Here is a 23,178-nt window from a genome sequence, read left to right as displayed (position 1 = left end):
AACACACTAACCCCTAACTTAAAGCAGAGAAGTAGTGAGCCAACCTGATGAGGAAGTGCACAGGGAGGTACCAAGGGAAACCGCAGAGCGGGGCGTTCTCCTCACAGTCAGCTCGGACGGTATCGTTGATCTCGGGAATGTGAGGTGTTATGTGAGACATGCCGGTATAATCAAATCCATTGATCCATACTCCAGAGTCCCGTTTAGCTACGTTTCCATCCAGATCGTGAAATGTTCTAGTTGTATGCTGAGAAGAACAAGCCTAATGAGGAAACTACTGTTTGAACTCCTTCACCCACATCCCTGCCCCACATGAACAAAAATGACTAGGTGACAATACCAAAAAATGCAGAGGCTACCGAGCAACAGGAACCCTCACGCACCAGTGGCACCAACACTTCAGGAGACTGCTTAGCATTGCCCCGTAAAGTTAGCGTGCACATACCCTTCACGCCCGCAACTCCACTCCTGAGTGTGGGCCTTAGAGAAGCTTAAACAGGGTACAAGAGTGTTGGTTCTGCACTGTCTGTATTAGCAAAAACTGGACACAACCCAAATGTCCATTAACAGTAGAATGGACAAATAAATTAGGGTGTCATCCTAGAACAGAAGTCCAGCAATGAAAAATAATGAACTACAGTGACACAATTCAACCTGGAACACTGATAGGCTGTTGGGCAATAAGAAGCAAAGTCACCAAAGAGCATTTATGGTTTGGCTTTATCTATAAGAAGCTCAAAAACAGGCAAAACTTATATGTTGTTGTTTAGAGATTCATACATATGTGGTACAGTGATGGTTAACTGCAACCTTTAAGATAGTACTTTGGAGGGTGGTAAGAGGGAGAGGAGCTGGGGTTAAGAAGGGAACACGAGGGTTTTCTCAGGTGCAATTAATGACCCTTTAATTCAAGATGATTGTTTTACTATTTCTTACAAATATACTGCTATATTTGTATTTCATACAAATTTTTTTGAAAACCAACTATTTCAGATTTAAAACACATGAACACTAAAACTCCTAAAGGTCTTAAATACATTCTAAAAGAAATACACACACACACACACCCCCCTTTCCCTTTCAGTCTGTTACATGAAGCTAACTCATGTGCAAAGAAAAACAGAAACCACAGCTCACCACTAGATGACAGGCTTGTGCCTAACAGAATGAAAAGGCACCTTGCTCCATCCTGAATGGCTCTACTGACAGCAGAAACCAGCCTGAAGAATATCAAATTCGAAAAGAAACAGTACAAAGGGCAGGGGTAAACCAAAGCCCACAGGCCAAATGGCCTGCTACTATTTTTATAAAGAAAGCTTTACTGGAACACGGCCACATGCATCTGCTGGTATTGTCCACGGCAGCTTTCACTCTGTAAAAACAGAGACCGCGTGGCTGGCAGAGCCTAAAATATTTATTACCTGGCCCTTTATAGGAAAAATCTGCCAAGTTCTGAAACTGGGGAAGAAGAGAACCCCAAAACAAATCAAGACAGGAGTTTTTTAAAAATAATAAAAGTCTAGCTTCTCCTAATGACTAATGATGTAACATCAGTCACATAAAATGGATCACTGTGTCCTACAGGTCTGTAAACAAGGAATAGTTGACTCTTCCTCAAAATCTCTCTGATATTTAAGTTCAAACGTATTATTATTAACTTACTCAAGTCTTTGAATAGTAATCTAGGTTATGACTCTTGGCTTTTCTGTTTGGCCACTCCATGCCCTCTAACAAAGAATGAAAGTAAGATGACTTAAGTTCTTTTTCCTCTTTTTTAAAAGCTCTAAAAAGTTTGCAGAAAAACCTGAATCTAAGAAAGTTGTCAATCTCATTCTATTAATATCTAAGTTGTTATACTTTCACTATCCCATATTACCTTGAATATTACCTAAGATCAATCTTACTAGCATTTTAAAGAATCTGTTTCCTTTTGCCAGTTGATAGGAGTTCAAGTTTTTACTCAGTCTGCAGACAGCTTTACAATCTATACTTCTAACAGTTCATTACTCCATGACACACACATGCTCTCGTTTTTCTAAGTACATTTTTGTAATTTGAACAGTAGTAAAAACAAACAGAGGTTTCCATTCAGTCCCTTGGGAGAAGGGTTTCTAGCTGATCAGAATGCCTCTTGATGGTCAATCTTTTCCTCACTGCCTTACACAAAATAGTCAAGGTACAATTAACAGGTCAACAGTAGAAAAGTCAGTTGTGTGTTTTGAGCTTTACTGTTGACTAGTGAAGCTCAAAACACCATAAGCTTTTCCTGTCTAGAATCTCAAATAGCTCACACAAAATCACTCTTACCTGAAGAAACACTCTCTTTGGCTTTGGACTGGCAGAGTTGGAGCTGTACGGGAAAAAAGTTCCACTGCAAACAAGGAGGAATGTAACTGTACATACCAAAGTTAAACTTAGCATTGTTCTTTTTGTGCTTTTGGCAAGGTAGATGAAGTTAATCTAAAAACACAAAAACAGAAAAATTACCATTGGCAGGCAAGTGGTTTTAGTGACTTTCTAACAGGCCTTGTGGCAGATAATGAAGGACATGTATCAGCATGTGCTAACATAACTCCAGCTTCCAGTACAAAAGGCACTAATTATAAGGGATTTCCATCACAAGTCAAGAGTTTAAATAAATGAGAGATGCCCCTATCTGCATGATGATGGCTTCTTGAAAGGCAGCCAGACAGTAAGGGAGATCAGGGAAACTGAGACAGGGTCTCTGCTCAGTCAAGAGATGAGAGCATGTACATCTGTCAGTCAAACCATGGCCTTACTTTATTTCTGATTCTATCAATACTCTGTAGCCAAAACTGTACAGCAGACAACTATTTAACTGTACTAGACATCATGACATGTTTTTATTAAAGAAGTAACCCTTTATGCAAGTAAGCAGGCCTATTTCAAAACAAAACTAAAGTTCTACTTGTAATGCTTTCATAACATGCCCAGGTGCTGCTGCTGCTGCCGGATTCACCCAAATGAGCATTCAGATGCGCCTTCAAGACTGCCCGTGAAGCTGCATGTAAGGGAGGACTGCTATAAAAGTAGTTCTGCACTTGAAACTTAAACAATACCATAAATCAACTTTTAGTTCAATTGGAAAAAAAACAAAACTCTGAAAACTGAAACAAACTAGGAAAATAAAAGTCATTCTGCTCTTTTCATTGCCGAGTTAACCAAAGCCAACACAAAACAACAAATCTGAACTTGGGCAGGAAAAACAAGTAGCTCAGTCTCAAGATGGGCATCCTGAAAGTCCTAAATATATTAGTTTCTTAATTGCAATAAATCACTGAATTAAAGTTTTGGGGGACACACAACTCATAGAATATGTTCACAGATCCCTTAGGGGTTCTGAAGGAGCCACTCCAAAAAACAATGGCCTAATCCCAGCTCCCCTCATTGGCTACCCTCCCAGGGTCAATAAAAAGAAAAGTGAAGAACATAAAGGTGAAAATATTTTTTTGAGATGAAAATGAAAAATTATTCATACCAAGTACTCAACTATATGAAACTAATAGAGAGATTTTATATCTACAGTGTAACATGCGCCATCCAGAGTAATCTCCAGCAAAGGAGTACTGGCCTTATGTTTTCACACTGGAGCCAGAAAGGAGAAAAAGTACCCAAGGATTTAGGGTAGTGAGTTAGCAGAACACAGTTTGTTACCCTCTCTGTCCCTCTTCCTCCTAGGAATCACAATATTTAAAATGTGGCTCCTTAGCACAGTACCGAATACCCTGCCACAAAATGAGTTTCACCTCCAGTGGAAGGCTGGTTAGGTTTCGGTACAAAGTCATGTGGGTCCAGATAAAACCTCCCTGTGGTTCCTGTCATTCTCCACCTAGAGCTGTCCTACAGCTTCCGGTTCGGCTATAGTTCCCACATCCACATTCTCTCTTCTCCAGGTTATGAGGCTCATCTTCTGCCTCTTCTGTCCACCTTCTGGAAGAGGTTTGGTTAATGGTGATAAATGAAAAGGTGATCACAGAGGGAGAGAAGGAAGAAGAGAATGGCCTAAGTAACAATGTGTCTGGATCCCACTGTCTTAACTGTCACTATCTTTTGTCTTAAATATTATATCTGATATGGTTCCGAAATGGGTGTGAATGAAAATGAAGAGAAGCATGAGAAGGGACTATGGAATGTCCAGTGTGTACTGGCTTTTTCTGTTTCTCTCTGACAGTTTCCTCCTGATCCCCCTCCTACCAGGAGTCTCATGTAATCAATATAACCATGACGGCCCCAGCATGGGATAACTCCCAGAAGTCTGTTAACCAGTCATTTGACGGCAATTTAATTGCTTTCTAGCAAATATAGTTAATAAATCCCCATAGACTTAGAGAAAAGCTTTCAGAAGTATGCATTATGGTTCAGTTCTTCACTACCCAAGGGGAAAAGGCTCACTCTATTAAAAAGCCACTATCTATACCACAGGTACACACAAATAAGAGTGAAGAGAATGGTAACCCACAGCATCAAAGAGCAGCAGTTATCTCACATTATAATGACAATCAAATTAGAGCTTAAAATATTCCAAGAGGCACCTCCAAAAGCTTTCCTAATAAAATATAATTTAGAAGATAATAACTTTAATCTAGTTGTTCATGGTTTCAAAGATTTCCATGCTTTGGGGTCACTCCCAGTTTTCAGGGTTCATTTTGTCCCCAGTTCATATGGAACTGATCTGAAATGCCCCACACTTTGATCATCTTTTATGAGCCATCAAGAGCCTTCACTCACGGAAGATGATTTAAATACATTTGGGGGGTAGAGGATCCAGTTCATAACTTCTCTTACTCTAGATTAAACCTAATCTACATATGATGACACTACAAACTCCTTTAATTCTCACAACAGCCAACCTATCAAGAAACACAGAGGATTTAAAGGCTTAACATTAAAACCAAGAGAAGTAAACCTTGAACAAAGAGCACTTTAGAATTTTCCATCCATCCCTGCAAATACCAGTAAAGACTTAACCATAGTATTAATGGTAAAAAAAAAAAAACAGTTCTGTGTATAAGAATTACTCTACAGGGCTATAGACACAGTCACATACACTATTTATTGGTGATTTGAGAGAAGGAAATGGCAACCCACTCCAGTATTCTTCCCTGGAAAATCCCATGGGTAGAGGTACCTGGCCAGCTACAGGCCATGGGGTCACAAGAGAGTCAGACATGACTTAGTGACTAAACAAGGACAACCTGTCTATTGAAGGGACTTCCATGGATAGTGCTGACCATGCATGTGGTATTCTTATCTCTGGTTCCTAGATCTGAGTCTTCACATGAGATGCCTTTTACTGTATCCGTGTCAAAAGCTCATTGTCATTTCCATGGAGGAAAGAATTGTAAGAGTCATAACTATTTTTTCTGTTTTGTCCCCTAGCCTCAAGTCTCAGAGTATAACTCCAGGTATTCAATGACTATGTCTTACTCTTAGGAACTGCAATGAAAAGAACCACTGAACTGGGGAGTGCTGACACCACGCGAAGGGCAGAGCTCTGCCTGGAGCTTGCTCCAGCAGGGTGGATGTTATCCACTCTGCACCATTTCTTCCCCCTCTCCCCTGTAGAGTCCCAGGGAAGAGAAGCAGGCATGGCAAGGCAGGACTCTCTCTCTGCGGGCAGAACACAGACAGCAAAATGACAAGAGCTGTGACACGTTCTTATTACTTGGTAAATGAGCATGCTCGGGTGCTTTAAGTGTGTCACTCAAAGACACAGACTCAACTAGTGACCTTGGCGGTGCCAGCAATGAGGCGGGTGAATGACAGTGGAAAAGTCCCCATCAGAATGAGTCTCCCTTCACTGGCTCTACCAGCAACGGTGAAACTACCACGTATTTATTAACACTTGCCTCTAGTCAGTAAGTTCAAAACACAGTCTAAAAATTCACCACCAAGCAATCTCTACCAGTTCTCACTTGGTATTCATTCCACACATTTACATTCAGGTGGTTTGAAAGCTATCTGAAAAGTATCATCAGAGGATTTGGGAGCATGAGAAAGCAAAACTAACAAACCCCCGCTTCTACGTTTTCTGACCACACCAAACCTACAATATGCACCATTTCTTTGGCTTAAGAGTAGAAAAAGTGTTGGCCACTCAGTCGTGTCCAAGTCTGCGACCCCATGGACTGTAGACCGCCAGGCTCTTCTGTCCATGGAATCTTCCAGGCAAGAATACTGGAGTGGGTTGCCATTTCCTTCTCCAGGGGATCTTCCCGGCTCAGGGGTTGAACTCAGATCTCTTGCATTTCAGGCGGATTCTTTACAGTCTGAGAAACCAGGGAAGCTCTTCAATACTATTTTGTAAGATCTAGCATGGTTAAACTCATCACATATTTATATATAAAATGAAGAAGGAAATTAAAAAAAAAAAAAACTTTTTCCTTACAAAATAGGATGAGAGAATTATGGTACAACCAGCCAAAATAGAGGCCAGCACAACGTCAGGTGGAATTTCTGAACCACTCCTGCCAAGGATAGGGGTAAACATCTCAAATACGGCCCAGATGAGGTACAGTGCATACAGATACGGAATAAACATCCCCAAAAGGTAAAAGGCAATATATTTTCCTCCAGCACCTAGAGAAAAAGAGAAAGAAAACATACATCTCTGAAATTCTCCAGTGAGATAATAGCTTTTTATAGCAACAGTGTATCTTTACACCTAACAAAAATTAGGTTAGCAGTGACTTGGCCTTTTGGTACATGTTATAAACAGAGATAAAACACTTTGAGAGGGTAAAATACAAATAAGAAAACAAAAAATGTAATATATTACCATGTGTTCATTTATGTAAGAATGATGGGTATAAGATAAACATCTGTGTGATCTTAAAACAGCAACAATTTTGAAAGCCTACCCAATAAAATCAAATAAGGAGACAAGTTTCTGGAAGCCTTAATGTATTTTAAGGCATTTCCCGTTTGTATTGCAACCAAAAAGACCCTACCATGCTGCTTCAAGTCCTTTTGCACGCAAAGCTTTGTGAGCAACGGGAATGCCACCCAGACAGCACTAATAAATGCAGAGCAGAGCCCTCGGTAAGTGAGAGCTGTAAGGAACCCACAGTGTACAAACAACGAGACATCAAAAAATACTTCTCCCAGATACTGGCCACTGGCATTCTGAAAGAAAAAAAATACAGACAACTCATCAAGATCTTCTACTGCAGTATAATTTCCACTGCTCAGAAAAGCTACATTTTGTCTTGAGCAGGGTCTATCCTTTAAACTATGAAGTAAACACTGACAAAGCTACCTCCTCTCAGGAAGCAATAAGTTCAAATTGCTGCACAGGAAAGGAGAATTTAACAAGTTAGGGTAAAAACATTGTTACTTATATATAAGCTTTCCCTCCACTGGGCTGAGAGACCTTTGGAAATGTTCTAAAGTAGAAGAAAGGACTTCCCTTAAAACATTCACTACTATAAGCTCTTATTCATGAAATTTTCAAAGAATGTCAAGCAAACCAGAGAAACAACCCATATGAAGAACAGTATAAGCTGTTGCAGTGCCTCCAACAGCATGCCTCAAGAACTGCAGGACCTTTAGAGCACAGGGCCATGGGGGGTTTGATCAACACTTTTGAGCTTTGAAGTCTGAAAGTCTGAGGATTCCTGTACAGCACCTTGAGTTCTACAGAAGAAAGTTGCCTTTTGAACTTTATACATTTTAACTTCTGTACCAGTGATTCTATTACTGTAAACATGAAAGTTATAATTTCAGTGCAGAAACATCAAAACAGAAATAGGTATGTTTAAGCTTTTCTCTCTCCTCTGCCTTCTCATTTCTGTACAGTCCAGGGCATGTTTGTTAAAAGGGCCCCTACTTCAAAAATGCAAAAGAGTTTCAGTCACACATGTTTCAAAACAAACTAAAGGTCACTTGACAAACTTCCTTGGACAATGAAAGATAGGCTATTGTTGGTAAAATGTTAGATGTTCAACACTATTAATCAAGAGTCATGGTCTCTGAAAAGAATAAAATAGTTCTCAGGATTCAATTTGAAGCCAGATTCCACTCAGATATTTAAAAACAAAGATATCAACAATGAAGACTATAATAAGATGTTTTACACTGTTCCCACTTTATACCAAGTTCAAACATCCCTCAAATCTAGCTCCCCTCTCCCCACCTCTATCACCCTTTCCCCCTTCCAGTCCATTGGTAATGTATACTGTTACCAAAGTGTTCCTGCTGAATCACAAATCTTCTCATTTAATATCCTGCCTAGAAAGTTTAAACTGTGGCCCCAGTGATTTTTAGGGTTATGCTCTAACTATCAACCTTATCTTCACCACACTGAACTTCTTATTGCCTGTGACCCAATTGTACATTCTGACCTTTGCCCATCAACCAGTTCCCTGGTACATTTCTACTCAGGCCACAAAAAACGCAGTTCAAATGTCACCACCTTCATGAAGTCTTCCTGACTTCCACAAACAAAGTTAATCTCTCCTGGCCCTACAATCCTACAGCACTGCGAAGCTATCACTATTTCACTTTATCCCAGTGCATTGGAGTCACTGTGGTTTCCCCATCATTGCATCCCCCAGTGAGACTGTGACCTTCTCAAAGAAAAGACTAGGCCTGAGGATGGGAACCCACTGGGTACTCAAAGACAATATGAGACAAAAATGAAAATATTACTCTTTCTACTGTGCCTTCAGCCCAAAGTTTCAAAATTGGACAACTGAAATTAGAATTTTACTAAGCATTCCTGTCTTACCCTCTACTGTACCCCAATGCCATATCAACCAGAGTGTCAGCCACACTCTGGTTACATCCCACTGCAGCAAGAATAAACACTTGAAATTGAGCCGCATCATGTAGTTCTTTTGGAAACTGAAGTCATGAAGATATAAGTATTGGCTCAACCATAAACAGATGGCTAACCTCAATGAATCTTTCTTGAGTAGGGCCTGCCACACAGAAGGGCTCCTTACACCATATCCCAACATGAACTGAACTGAGACCAAGCTTCAGGTACTGAAGACATGCTAGTGAAAGTATGCTGTTTACAGTCTTCCGTGTCCCCAGTCTAATCCCCAGCAGGACAAACTGAAATAAACAGGTGTGCACATGCCATACTGAAAATGAGGGAAGAAAGAAAGATTTTCCCTTTTATTATCTTAGAAAATCAGAATGTGTGTGGCTTGCTCTCTCACTAATTATTCAATTTTTAGTCCTGCTCTCTCATAAACCTAATATTAACTTTGTTTTTACCAAACAAATGTATACAGTTGAAACCATGACTACAGCTATTTCTCTAAGACAGCATGTATTATTTTGGAACTCTATCTCCCCTCCTTTTCTCTCCTCAGCAATGTGTCACTAACCCCCAGACCACCTAGCATGCTGACAGAATCTGTATCAACAACACACAGCTTTAAAAAAAAACAGTAAAGGAGACTGAACAAGTTCAGTGCAGCTTTAGATACAGTGCTCATCCAGGCAGAAAACAGTGTGTCAGTTCTGTGCCAGAGACTGCCTAAGCACAGGGGACAGTGAACAGAATCATCCCTGCCCTCAAGGAGCTGACAGTCCACCAGAGAACAGGGCTATTCAAATAAAAATAACCGGTGGTTCCAGGGAAGGCTGGCAGATTAAAGAGCATGGTCATAAAAACTGCCACTGTCAGCAGAGGCAGAAGGCTATGCTAACACGCCTTGCTGTCACCAACACCCCAAACACTGTTTGCCAGCCGTGTAAACTCACTGAATAAGTCTGCAACCCTCAGAATAAGAAGTTTTCCAGAAAGTCAACATGGTTCTGGGAGTCGATTTTCCATAACCATGCCAAACAATTTTTGGTGTCACAAAAGGCCAAACATAAGGAACCCCACCTGAGTTTGACTTCAATCCTTGAAGGTGGCAGAAAGAAATTAATAAAAAAAGCCCAACACTTACCACATAATAAAATCTTTTTGCAAGGGTATGTATGAATATTATTTTGGCTACAGCTGCAGTTCCATACAGACAAACGGAGACATAGAAGTGGTTATACCATGAGAGGGACTGTCCAATAAGTGAGATGAACACTGCTATAATGAGAACTGTAACCAAGCTGGTAAACCAGCTTATCAGAGTGATGCCAAGTCCACAGAAGAAGTCCTTTGTGTAGGTAGCAGCTGACGGGGAGAAAACAAGAGTAGTGATCACTGTCTTTATCAAATCAATTTCACCATCAGTTAGTAGAATTAAAGGAGCAAACATTAAAACAAAATTTACCACTATAATTGAAAATATTAGCATTTCCTAGGGGTAAGGTTTGTTAAACATTACAACAAACAAGGAAAGTATCAGTGAATAAAATTCAAGTATGAACATTTGCTGAGAGTCTGTGGGTACAAAGGACCCAAAGAGGTAAGTCTTCAGGAAAAGTTCAGCTATATTCCTGACTAGGAAAGGGAGTCGTCTTGATTTTTATCACCTCTGGAATGCTTTGTGTATTGAAATAACAGCAAAAATGGAAGGCAGAGTTACATATAAAGTCTTACCAAAAGAAACTTAACACAGGAAGAGAAGCAGCATGAGAAAATAACCAGTGATTAAGGAATATTTAAATCGCTGCTAAATATCTGACCTGCTAACAGCACACACTAACTTAAGACTATAAAACAGTTCAAGCAGAAGCAGACCAATTTAACCAGAAACAGTTCATTCATACTCCAGAACAGGGTGCTACTGGTCTGCAATGTGGACAACGCTTTTTAAGGGACTCTTCACTAAAAGTCAATCTTTACAAACCATTTTCTACAAGCTTTTGAAGTACTTCCATGAAGTGCATAAGTACATAAAAATTGCATGCTTCACCAAGACTAAAAGTATAATGAGCATATCACCCTGATACTCATTTAGAAATTTCTTCAATTCAGTTGCTCAGTTGTATCCAACTCTTTGCAAACTGCAGCATGCCAGACTTCCCTGTCCATCACCAACTCCCAGAGCTTGCTCAAACTCATGTCCATTGAGTCAGGGATGCCATCCAACTGTCTGTTGGATGTCGTTCCCTTCTCCTGCCTTCAATCTTTCCCAGCATCAAGGCCTTTTCCACTGAGTCAGTTCTTCACATCAGGTGGTCAAAGTATTGAAGTTCCAGCTTCAGCGTCAGTCCTTCCAATGAATATTCAGGACTCATTTCCTTTAGGATTGACTAGTTTGATCTCCTTACAGTCCAAGGGACTCAACAGAAGAATCTTCTCCAATACCACAGTGCAAAAGCATCAGTTCTTCACTGCTCAGCTTTCTTTATGGTCCAACTCTCACATTCATACGTGACTACTGGAAAAATCACAGCTTTGAATAGATGGGCCTTTGTCAGCAAGGGAATGTCTCTTCTTTTTAATATGATGTCTAGCTTTGTCATAGCTTTTCTTCCAAAGAAAAAGCGTCTTTTAATTTCATGGCTGCAGTCATCATCTGAGTGATTTTGGAGCCCAAGAAAATAAAGTCTGTCACTGATCCATCATTTCCCCATTTATTTGCCATGAAGTGATGGGACCAGATGCCATGATCTTTTTTGAATGTTGAGTTTTAAGCCAGCTTTTTCACTCTCCTCTTTCACTTTCATTAAGAGGCTCTTTAGTTCCTCTTCGCTTTCTGCCATAAGGGTGGTGTCCTCTGCATATATGAGGTTATTGATATTTCTCCCGGCAATCTTGATTCCAGCTTGTGCTTCATCCAGCCCAGCATTTCACATGATATACTCTTCATATAAGTTAAATAAGCAGGGTGACAATATACAGCCTTGATATACTCCTTTCCCAATCTGGAACCAGTCTGTTGGTCCATGTCCAGTTCTAACTGTTGCTTCTTGATGTGCATACAGATTTCTTAGGAGGCAGGTATGGTTGGCAGAGGTATTCCCATCTCTTGAGTTTTTCCACAATTTGTTGTGATCCACACAAAGTCAATAAAGCAGAAGCAGATGTTTTTCTGGAACTCTCTTGCTTTTTCTATCCAACGGATACTTATTGGCAATTTGATCTCTGGTTCCTCTACCTTTTCTAAATCCAGCCTGAACATCTGGAAGTTCTTGGTTCATATACTGTTGAAGCCTCACTTGGAGAATTCTGAGCATTACTTTGCTAGCGTGCGAGATGAGTGCAATTGTGCGGCAGTTTGAGCGTTCTTTGGCATTGCCTTTCTTTGGGATTGGAATGAAAACTGACCTTTTCCAGTCCTGTGGCCATTGCTGAGTTTTCCAAATTTCCTGGCATACTGAGTGCAGCACTTTCGAAGCATCATCTTTTAGGATTTGAAATAGCTCAACTGGAATTCCATCACTTACACTAGCTTTGTTCATAGTGATGCTTCCTAAAGCCGACTTGACTTCAGTTCCAGGATATCTGGCTCTAGGTGAGTGATCACACCATCATGGTTATCTAGGTCATTAAGATCTTTTTTGTATAATTCTTCTGTGTATTCTTGCTACCTCTTGTTAGGTCCATACCATTTCTGTCCTTTATTGTATTTCTTACAATAGTGTAAATCAAATGTTATTTTTCTTAAGATTTGTAACTTCTTGGAAAGATACAAGAAAAGTGCCAAACAACTTTAGGTAAACTCTATATCCATCCAGTATTGTAGTTTTAGAGGAAAATACTTACTCTTATATTTGGGATGCAGTAATTTCCTTCCCAGGTATAAAACAACAGCCATTACCACCATATAGTTAATTATTGAGCCAACACGAGACGGGTAGGCAATGACAAACAGGCCAAGCACATCAAAGAAGACCATGTTTCCATGTTGATACTTAGAAGAAGAAGCCAACATATCAGATGTAGCTAGATATTTAAGAACTGCTAAAATGTTGTCACCTATTAGTAAAAAGAAATGAAAGGTAACAATGTTGAATAAACCATCCACTGCTGGAGTCAAGGAGTACCTAGAAAGACTATGAACAGAAACAGCTTTCTACCATCCTACTGTTCGCCCCAGTTTTTCTTGCTAAATCTCTCTTATAAGGTCCATGCCCTCTACACTGTTTCTTCTCTGCTTTGAAGCTCCGTGACCTGGTCTTCATCCTTTCTCTTCTAGTTATTATAGCTACTCCCTGATCAACTGTACCCTCGCTGGTGACAAACCCAACAGCTATTTCTCAGTCTCTATTCATTTAATATATACTTAATGTAGCGGACACTGCTCTGACATAGAAATTCAGTGGGGAACCAAGAACCTCAAGAAGCTCTCTGACACCAAACAAGTTATTACACATGTATTAAGAATTAATAAGGACTTCTCTGCTGGTCCAGCGGTTAAGAATCTACCCTGCAACGCAGGACATGCAGGTTCAACCCCTGTTCAGGGAACTAAGGTCACACATGCCATGGGGCAACTCAGTCCTCATGCCTACTCTACTGAGCCCATGCTCTGGAGCCTGTGCCCACAACTGGAGAAGCCTGCATGCCCCAGTGAAAGATCCCTGTGTGCCGCAACTAAGACCTGATACAGCTCAATAAATATTTAAAAAAATAATAATAAGGAACGTCAATAATATCTCAATTAAAAAAAGAAATAGTATGGAGAAAGTGCCCTAAGAACATATCAGGGAGACTAGTGGAGTTGGAGAAATCAACTAGCTAAAGGATGGATAGGAGCTACGACAGGGGAGAGATTTTGTTTAGAGACCCGTGTAGATAAAGGCCCTGAGGAGAGGAAAAATGTCCAGAATGAGGAGCGAGAGTATTTTGCAATGAAACTGGAGAGCGGGCTGAGTCATCGTCAGGCAGAAGCTGGCACCTCAGAGGCCGTCATAAGTATCTGTTACATCAATCAATGACTGATAATGAAGAATTGTAAGAAGCTCTGAATGGCTGGCATATCTTCCTGATGCTCATTCCGTCCTGGACTTCCTCTTCTTTTCACTGAAGACACCACACTGTCTCACTGTGGGATTTCTTTCATCAGCTCTCCTGCCGCCTTCAAATGCATCTTCCCCTAAGCTCAGGTTTGTTTCACCCTTCCAAACACCATTTCCATTCTCCAGACTTCTGTGGTTTTGACTGTGCCTTTAATTTCCAAACCCAGATACCCAGCTCTGCCACAGTCTCTAATGGCATATCTACATTTTCATCTGGTCAGTTCACAGACACCCTCTGTCTCGTATCTGACAGAGTTCACAGCCTCCTCCCCCTTCTCACTACTGCTCTGGGCGAGAGCCACCTTCCCATGTCCAATTATGGTCAGTGGTGTCATCTCTCCCCAGCCAGCCAGGCTTTACCCTCTGAGGTCTTCTTTGCTGCCATCCATCTGATTCATCCCTACTATGTAACCTATCAAGTCTTGCTGAGTTTTCATTCAAAATGTACCTAGTTTTCCACCCTTGCTTTCATGTCTATCTTTTGCCAGCACTACAGTCTAGGTCTTTGTATTCCACACTAAAATTACTGTTGGAACAGCCCTGACTCTTGGCTCTCTCCCCTTGTCTCCCATACACTCCATACTGCATCACCAGACTGACAGCATTTTAAACCATCATTCATTCACATATGCAGGCCTTTAATGATCTCTTATTCCTATAGCATCCGCTTGCTGACTTTTAAAGCCATCTACAGCTTTCTCTACCTCCATACACCTCTGCCTCATTTCCCTCTATGTCTGAAAAATGCAACCTCCATTCACACTGTAGTCTAACAGTCCTCAGCACAAACAAGCCCTACTCACGCAGAGCTCTTACTCAAACAGGCTCTTTCCCACTGTGCCAAATCCCAACTCTTTGGATGGCTCAGCCTCAGACTCACCTCCCCTGACTACTACTGATGTCACTGGAAAGCATTTTAACTCCCGTCCTGACACCTGTCCTATATAACTGGCTCACCTGTCCTCACCACCCAACCTTGGATCAATGTAACTTTTCCATACCTGGGCAAGTTGCCCAAATATGTGTTTGTGCCACCTCCAATGTACAGCTTCCATTTTGGCTACACTCTGAATACTCAGCAATGTTTCCATAACCCTAAGTCAACTCCCTTTCAAATTCCTCATAATGAATAGTCTTAGGTTCCTAACTGCTAAACTAGAGTTCAAGGCTAAAATTCAAAGCCTCATCTAACTCCAAAGCCCCACTTCATTCACACCATACACTGCCTCCTTAATGCACAGGACACAGAGTATCTATAGGCTCACAGGTCATCCATAATATTCCATCTTAATATCAAAAGTCTAAATCAGAGTACCAACCTGCTCTCTGAATGGAATCTGTTAGAATTCTGTCCGCTGTGTCATACTTGGTGTGATAAATGTATCCATTCTCAATAAAAGCTAAGTCTATTCCTAAGACATACAGAAAAAAAAACAAAATAAAAGTCATTTTACTTTAAAGATCAACCTCAATTTAAGGCCTCTTTGTTTAATGTATTTAATGTATTAAATTCCTAAAAGACAGCAAAGCAGTAGCATGACTGCTTTGTCACATTCATGAAGGAATGATGAAATTCTCACAGAACCTATAGCTATGGTACATAATTCAATATGTAATGACTGGGGCATTACAAGTCACACAGCAAGGAGTAGGAATACTGGCATGGGAGGTCATCAAAACTTTACCATCTACATCTTGCCAGATGTAGAATTTGGCCAGAGCCAAATTTTATCTTTAAATAAGCTGTACAAGTCCCCAGGGCAGTTGGCAAAGCAAGGTAACGATGAAAAAGACCCCTGAAGGATCTATCACCATCTTTTGCAAATGAAGTGCTAACAGTTCTCCCCTGTTCTTCTGTCACACTGTGGGCCAAGATGACATGTTCTAGAAAAAGGAAGCATTTAAAGTAAATTGGAGTTTAAAAGAAAAGGAGACTATCAGGAACTCTCTTTGACTGAGTCAGTATATACAGTTCTCACATAAAAATCTGCTCTCAGAAAATGCTGCTTACCCACAAACTTCCAAAAAGTAAGACTTGTTTTTAATTAATCATTGTCACAGAAAAATCCATAACAATTGACAATACCTGGAATGTTCCCAAAATCCCTGTAGATCCGGAAGTCAGTATCTGAAGGAATGATTCCACTCTGGAAAACCTCCTGAGCCACCACCGAAGCAAATGGGTGTTTAGCTGCTGAGACATAAGCTTGGACCAACCAAGGATTTTCAGGACCTAAAATAAAATATGACAACAATATGAGGTTAATCTGGAACTTTTTAACATACATAAAGTAGTTACTATGGTGATTTGGGGAGATAGGTCAAGAGTTTTGTTTTTTTAATCCTCTTTTCTATATTTTCCAACATTTCTTTGATAAATGCATATGATTCTTTTAAATGAAAAATAACCTTGTGGCAACAAAATTGCTTTTAATAATAATATAACAGCTCTATAAAAAGTTTAAGTTTAAAAATGAAAAACTACTCACAAGCCCATCATCCAAAGATAACTATTATCATTTTTAAGTCTTCGACTTATATATGACTTATAAATGTATGTGTGTACACAGATGTACTGATAGGGTATGTATAATCTTTACATTTCTCTTTCACTTAACGTTGTACTAAACACATTCCTATGTTGCTAGTTATTACAATGATTATTTTAGATATTACAGTGATCATGGTCCAGTGGTTAAGAATCCACCTTTCAATGCAGGAGATGCAGGTTCAATTCCTGGTCAAGGAACTGAGCTCCCACATGCTGCAGGGCAACTGAGCTTGCACACGACAACTAGAGAGCCTGCACGTTGCAGTGAAAAGATGCTGCCTGCCACAACGGAGACCCAAAGCAGCCAAATAATTTTTAAATGATCATTTTAATAACTGTGTAATTACTGAACATATCATAAAGTTCCTTATTATTACACATAACTTGTATCATTATTAACAATTCCACATTAACATCTCCATCATATACAGTTTTCAAATAAAGGAGTTTTTTCTTTCAGATAACAAGATAAATAACATTACTGTCCCCAATTATTCACTGTTCCCTCTCACATAACTTACAATGCCTCCTGTGGAAGCAGCACATACATGAATTGCTTCAGCCAACTGACTGTGAATGGGAGAGACACAGACCCTGAAGAGCCATCACATGGTCCACCTCTCCCATTAACTTTGGCCCTGAGATTGCTATGTCCCTGATGGGGGCTTCTTCAGCCTGGATCCCAGGATGAATAAGACACATGGAACACAATAACCATGGGACCAGAATGTAACATGAGCAACAAATAAAGCTTTGCTGTTGTAATCCACTGAGATTCAGGGGTTGTATATTATAACTAAATTTAGCAAAAAGTTATCTGATGTTGACAGATCAAGTAACTCCATTTCAGAGAATCCAAGAATATTAACATTTTCATAACTTTATAACCAGATAATCATTTGCTTTCCTACAGGAAAAAAAAAAAACATAAATGGTGGAGGATAGAAGGGGTGAAGAAACACTACAGAATCAGATACCTAGGTGACCCAGATACTGGAGTTACCAGGCATGAATTTTAAAATAAATATTAATTATTCAAAAACACAGATAATAGCAAGGGTATCACTAAACAAGCACAAACCATTAACAGAGAATGTGTCAAATAGAAACCCTAGAACTGAAAATAATAACTGCTGTTAAGAATTTTAATACATACACAGCTTAATACAAAGGTAAAAACATTTTTTTTTTCTTCCAATTTTATTTTATTTTTAAACTTTACATAATTGTATTAGTTTTGCCAAATATCAAAATGAATCCGCCACAGGTATACATGTGTTCCCCATCCCGAACCCTCCTCCCTCCTCCCTCCCCATACCATCCCTCTGGGCCGTCCCAGTGCACCAGCCCCAAGCATCCAGCATCATGCATCGAACCTGGACTGGCAACTCGTTTCCTACATGATATTTTACATGTTTCATTGCCATTCTCCCAAATCTTCCCACCCTCTCCCTCTCCCACAGAGTCCATAAGACTGTTCTATACATCAGTGTCTCTTTAGCTGTCTCGTACACCAGGTTATTGTTACCATCTTTCTAAATTCCATATATATGCGTTAGTATACTGTATTTATGTTTTTCCTTCTGGCTTACTTCACTCTGTATAATAGGCTCCAGTTTCATCCACCTCATTAGAACTGATTCAAATGTATTCTTTTTAATGACTGAGTAATACTCCATTGTGTATATGTACCACAGCTTTCTTATCCATTCATCTGCTGATGGACATCTAGGTTGCTTCCATGTCTTGGCTATTATAAACAGTGCTGCAATGAACATTGGGGTACACGTGTCTCTTTCCCTTCTGGTTTCCTCAGTGTGTATGCCCAGCAGTGGGATTGCTGGATCATAAGGCAGTTCTATTTCCAGTTTTTTAAGGAATCTCCACACTGTTCTCCATAGTGGCTGTACTAGTTTGCATTCCCACCAACAGTGTAAGAGGGTTCCCTTTTCTCCACACCCTCTCCAGCATTTATTATTTGTAGACTTTTGGATCGCAGCCATTCTGACTGGTGTGAAATGGTACCTCATAGTGGTTTTGATTTGCATTTCTCTGATAATGAGTGATGTTGAGCATCTTTTCATGTGTTTGTTAGCCATCTGTATGTCTTCTTTGGAGAAATGTCTATTTAGTTCTTTGGCCCATTTTTTGATTGGGTCGTTTATTTTTCTGGAGTTGAGCTGTAGGAGTTGCTTGTATATTTTTGAGATTAGTTGTTTTTCGGTTTCTTAATTTGCTATTATTTTCTACCATTCTGAAGGCTGTCTTTTCACCTTGCTAATAGTTTCCTTTGATGTGCAGAAGCTTTTAAGGTTAATTAGGTCCCATTTGTTTATTTTTGCTTTTATTTCCAATATTCTGGGAGGTGGGTCATAGAGGATCCTGCTGTGATGTATGTCGGAGAGTGTTTTGCCTATGTTCTCCTCTAGGAGTTTTATAGTTTCTGGTCTTATGTTTAGATCTTTAATCCATTTTGAGTTTATTTTTGTGTATGGTGTTAGAAAGTGGTCCAGTTTCATTCTTTTACAAGTGGTTGACCAGATTTCCCAGCACCACTTGTTAAAGAGGTTGTCTTTAATCCATTGTATATTCTTGCCTCCTTTGTCGAAGATAAGGTGTCCATATGTGCGTGGATTTATCTCTGGGCTTTCTATTTTATTCCATTGATCAATATTTCTGTCTTTGTGCCAGTACCATACTGTCTTGATAACTGTGGCTTTGTAGTAGAGCCCGAAGTCAGGTAGGTTGATTCCTCCAGTTCCATTCTTCTTTCTCAAGATCGCTTTGGCTATTCGAGGTTTTTTGTATTTCCATACAAATTGTGAAATTATTTGTTCTAGCTCTGTGAAGAATACTGTTGGTAGCTTGATAGGGATTGCGTTGAATCTATAAATTGCTTTGGGTAGTATACTCATTTTCACTATATTGATTCTTCCAATCCATGAACATGGTATATTTCTCCATCTATTAGTGTCCTCTTTGATTTCTTTCACCAGTGTTTTATAGTTTTCTATATATAGGTCTTTAGTTTCTTTAGGTAGATATATTCCTAAGTATTTTTAAAAACATTTTTTGATTGGGCTGTTTATTTTTCTGGAATTGAGCTGCAGGAGTTGCTTGTATATTTTTGAGATTAGTTCTTTGGCAGTTGCTTCATTTGCTATTATTTTCTCCCATTCTGAAGGCTGTCTTTTCACCTTGCTTATAGTTTCCTTTGTTGTGCAGAAGCTTTTAAGTTTAATTAGGTCCCATTTGTTTATTTTTGCTTTTATTTCCAATATTCTGGGAGGTGGGTCATAGAGGATCCTGCTGTGATGTATGTCGGAGAGTGTTTTGCCTATGTTCTCCTCTAGGAGTTTTATAGTTTCTGGTCTTATGTTTAGATTTTTAATCCATTTTGAGTTTATTTTTGTGTATGGAGTTAGAAAGTGTTCTAGTTTCATTCTTTTACAAGTGGTTGACCAGATTTCCCAGCACCACTTGTTAAAGAGATTGTCTTTTCTCCATTGTATATTCTTGCCTCCTTTGTCAAAGATAAGGTGTCCACAGGTGCGTGGATTTATCTCTAGGCTTTCTATTTTGTTCCAATGACCCAATCAAAAAATGGGCCAAAGAACTAAACAGACATTTCTCCAAAGAAGACATACAGCTGGCTAACAAACACATGAAAAGATGCTCAACATCACTCATTATCAGAGAAATGCAAATCAAAACCACAATGAGGTACCATTTCACGCCAGTCAGAATGGCTGTGATCCAAAAGTCTACAAGCAATAAATGCTGGAGAGGATGTGGAGAAAAGGGAACTCTCTTACACTGTTGGTGGGTATGCAAACTAGTACAGCCACTATGGAGAACAGTGTGGAGATTCCTTAAAAAACTGGAAATAGAACTGCCTTATGACCCAGCAATCCCACTACTGGGCATACACACTGAGGAAACCAGAATTGAAAGAGACACGTGTACCCCAATGTTCATCGCAGCACTGTTTATAAAAGCCAGGACATGGAAGCAACCTAGATGTCCATCAGCAGATGAATGGATAAGAAAGCTGTGGTATATATACACAATGGAGTATTACTCAGTCATTAAAAAGAATACATTTGAATCAGTTCTAATGAGGTGGATGAAACTGGAGCCTATTATACAGAGTGAAGTAAGCCAGAAAGAAAAACACCAATACAGTATACTAACGCATATATATGGAATTTAGAAAGATGGTAACGATAACCCTGTATGTGAGACAGCAAAGAGACACAGATGTATAGGACAGTCTTTTGGACTCTGTGGGAGAGGGAGAGGGTGGGATGATTTGGGAGAATGGCATTGAAACATGTATAATATCATATGTGAAATGAATCGCCAGTCCAGGTTCGATGCAGGATACAAGATGCTCAGGGCTGGTGCACTGGGATGACCCAGAGGGATGGTATGGGGAGGAGGGAGGGAGGGGGGTTCAGGATGGGGAACACATGTACACCTGTGGTGGATTCATGTTGATGTATGGCAAAACCAATACAATATTGTAAAGTAATTGGCCTCCAAGTAAAATAAATAAATTTATATTAAAAATAAATAAATAAAAGTTGGAGATAACAGGAAAAAAAAAAAAGAAACAAAGGTAAAAACAGCAGAAGAAAAATGATAGATCCAGAGAATTAAAGCACAAAAGGAAACAGGGATAGAAAACTCAAAAATGCTTATAAGACATATGGGATAGGGTATAAAGGTCTAACATGAGTAACTGGAATCCCAGAGGAAGGGGAGGATGGGAACAGAAGCAATGTTTAAAAGAAGTTAAGGCCAATAACTTCTGAAAACTTACAGGAAACACCACCAAGCTATGAATTCAAAAGGCCCTAGAAAGCCGAAACAAGATAAACATAAAGAAAAACATACTCAGCATCAGGCTCTTTGCTTTTGAATACCATTATCCACCAAAAGAACCAGTTCTCCCTAGAGATATGCCCAATTCCAAATCTGAGGCTAGGAAAATACTCAAAAGTGGGAACATCTTGTGCCAGAAAGGAAGTGCTCAAACACGTCAGAGACGTGTCAAAAGGACAGGCACCAGCTGAAGGGGCTGCCATTGGCCTGAACTGGATCAAGTCATGCATTAAAATGGTTACAACATAATATAAAATCCATAAAATAAAACACATGAAAAACACTGAAATAAACACACACACACAAGGGAGAAGTCTTACAAGGAGCTGAGAGAAGAAGAGAAGTGAAAGGCAAAGAAGAAAAGGAAAGATATACCCAACTGAATGCAGAATTCCAGAGAATAGCAAGGAGAAATGAAAAAACCTTCTTAAGTGAACAGTGCAAAGAAATAGAGGAAAACAACAGAACGGGGAAGACTACAGATCCCGTAAAGAAAACTGGAGGTGCCAAGGGAACATTTCATGCAAAGATGGGCATGATAAAGGACAGAAATGGCAAGGACCTAACAGAAGCAGAGATGTGGCAAGAATAAACAGAAGAACTACACGAAAAAAAGTCTTAATGACACAGATAAACACAGTGGTGTGGTTACTCACATAGAGCCAAACATCCTGGAGTATGAAGTCAAGTGGGCCTTAGAAAGCATTACTACAAATAAAGCTACTGGAGGTGGTGAATTCCAACTGAGCTAATTAAAATCCTAAAAGATGATGCTGTTAACGTGCTGCACTCACCAAGTTAGCAAATTTGGAAAACTCAGCAGTGGCCACAGGACTGGCAAAGGTCAGTGTTCATTCCAATTCCAAGAAGAGCAATGCCAAAGAATGTTCAAACTACCACACAATTGCACTCATTTCATATGCTAGCAAAGTAATGCTCAAAATCCTTCAAGCTGGGTTTCAACAGTACATGAACTGAGAACTTCTAGATATACAAGCTGGATTTAGAAAAGGTTGAGGAGCCAGAGATCAAATTGCAACATCCAGCGGATCATAGAAAAAGCAAGGGAATACTAAAAGATATCTACTTCTACTTCATTCACTACGCCAAAGCCTTTGACTGTGTGGATCACAATAAACTGGAAAAATTCAAGAGATGGGAATACCAGAACACGTTACCTGTCACCTGTGAAACCTGTATGAAGGACAAGAAGCAACAGTCAGAACTGGACATGGAACAATGGACTGGTTCAAACTTGAGAACAGAGTATGTCAAAGCTATATATTGTCGCCCTGTTTATTTAACTTATATGCAGAGAATATGAGAAATGGTGGGCTGGATGAATCACAAGCTGGAATCAAAACTTCTGGGAGAAATATTAACAACCTCAGATATGCAGAAGATACCACTCTAATGGCAGAAAACAAAGAGAAACTAAAGAGCCTCTTAATGAGGATGAAAAAGGAGAGTGAAAAAGCTGGCTTCAAACTAAACATTCAAACAACAAAGATCATGGCATCTGGTCCTATCACTTCATGGCAAATAGATGGGGGACAAAGTGAAAACAGTGGCAGATTTTATTTTCTTGGGACCCAAAATCAGTGTGGACAGTGACTGCAGCCAGGAAATTAAAAAGACGCTTGCTCCTTGGAAGAAGAGCCATGGCAAACCCAGACAGTGTATTAAAAAGGGACATCACTTTGCCAACAAAGGTCCATAAAGTCAAAGCTATGCTTTCCCCAGTAGTCATATATGATGTGAAAGTTGGACCATAAAGAAGGCTGAGCACGGAAGAATTGATACATTCAATTGTGGAGCTAGAGAAGACTCTTCAGAGTCCCTTGGACAGCATG

The 23,178-nt window shown here is 39.8% G+C and overlaps 1 protein-coding gene across 3 annotated transcripts in view; it reads right to left on the bottom strand.

Moving 5' to 3' along the window:
• Nucleotides 1–23,178, bottom strand: part of ERMP1 (endoplasmic reticulum metallopeptidase 1) — a 60,377-nt gene that overhangs the window by 15,941 nt on the left and 21,258 nt on the right. The window contains exons 5-12 of one of the 3 annotated variants that reach the window (XM_061425355.1): nt 15,974–16,120; nt 15,207–15,299; nt 12,632–12,844; nt 9,930–10,150; nt 6,972–7,146; nt 6,410–6,600; nt 2,308–2,460; nt 45–247 (exon numbers count right to left, since the gene is read on the bottom strand). In XM_061425355.1, the coding sequence (XP_061281339.1) occupies nt 45–247; nt 2,308–2,460; nt 6,410–6,600; nt 6,972–7,146; nt 9,930–10,150; nt 12,632–12,844; nt 15,207–15,299; nt 15,974–16,120 (1,396 nt within the window). The remainder of the gene's footprint in view (nt 1–44; nt 248–2,307; nt 2,461–6,409; nt 6,601–6,971; nt 7,147–9,929; nt 10,151–12,631; nt 12,845–15,206; nt 15,300–15,973; nt 16,121–23,178) is intronic. The other 2 variants (XM_061425356.1, XM_061425357.1) reach the window with 2 other exon arrangements.

The sequence above is a fragment of the Bos javanicus genome, chromosome 8, assembly GCF_032452875.1.
Source record: "Bos javanicus breed banteng chromosome 8, ARS-OSU_banteng_1.0, whole genome shotgun sequence".
In the NCBI taxonomy this organism is placed as follows: Eukaryota; Metazoa; Chordata; class Mammalia; order Artiodactyla; family Bovidae; genus Bos; species Bos javanicus.
This window is presented reverse-complemented; position numbering and strand designations above follow the sequence as displayed.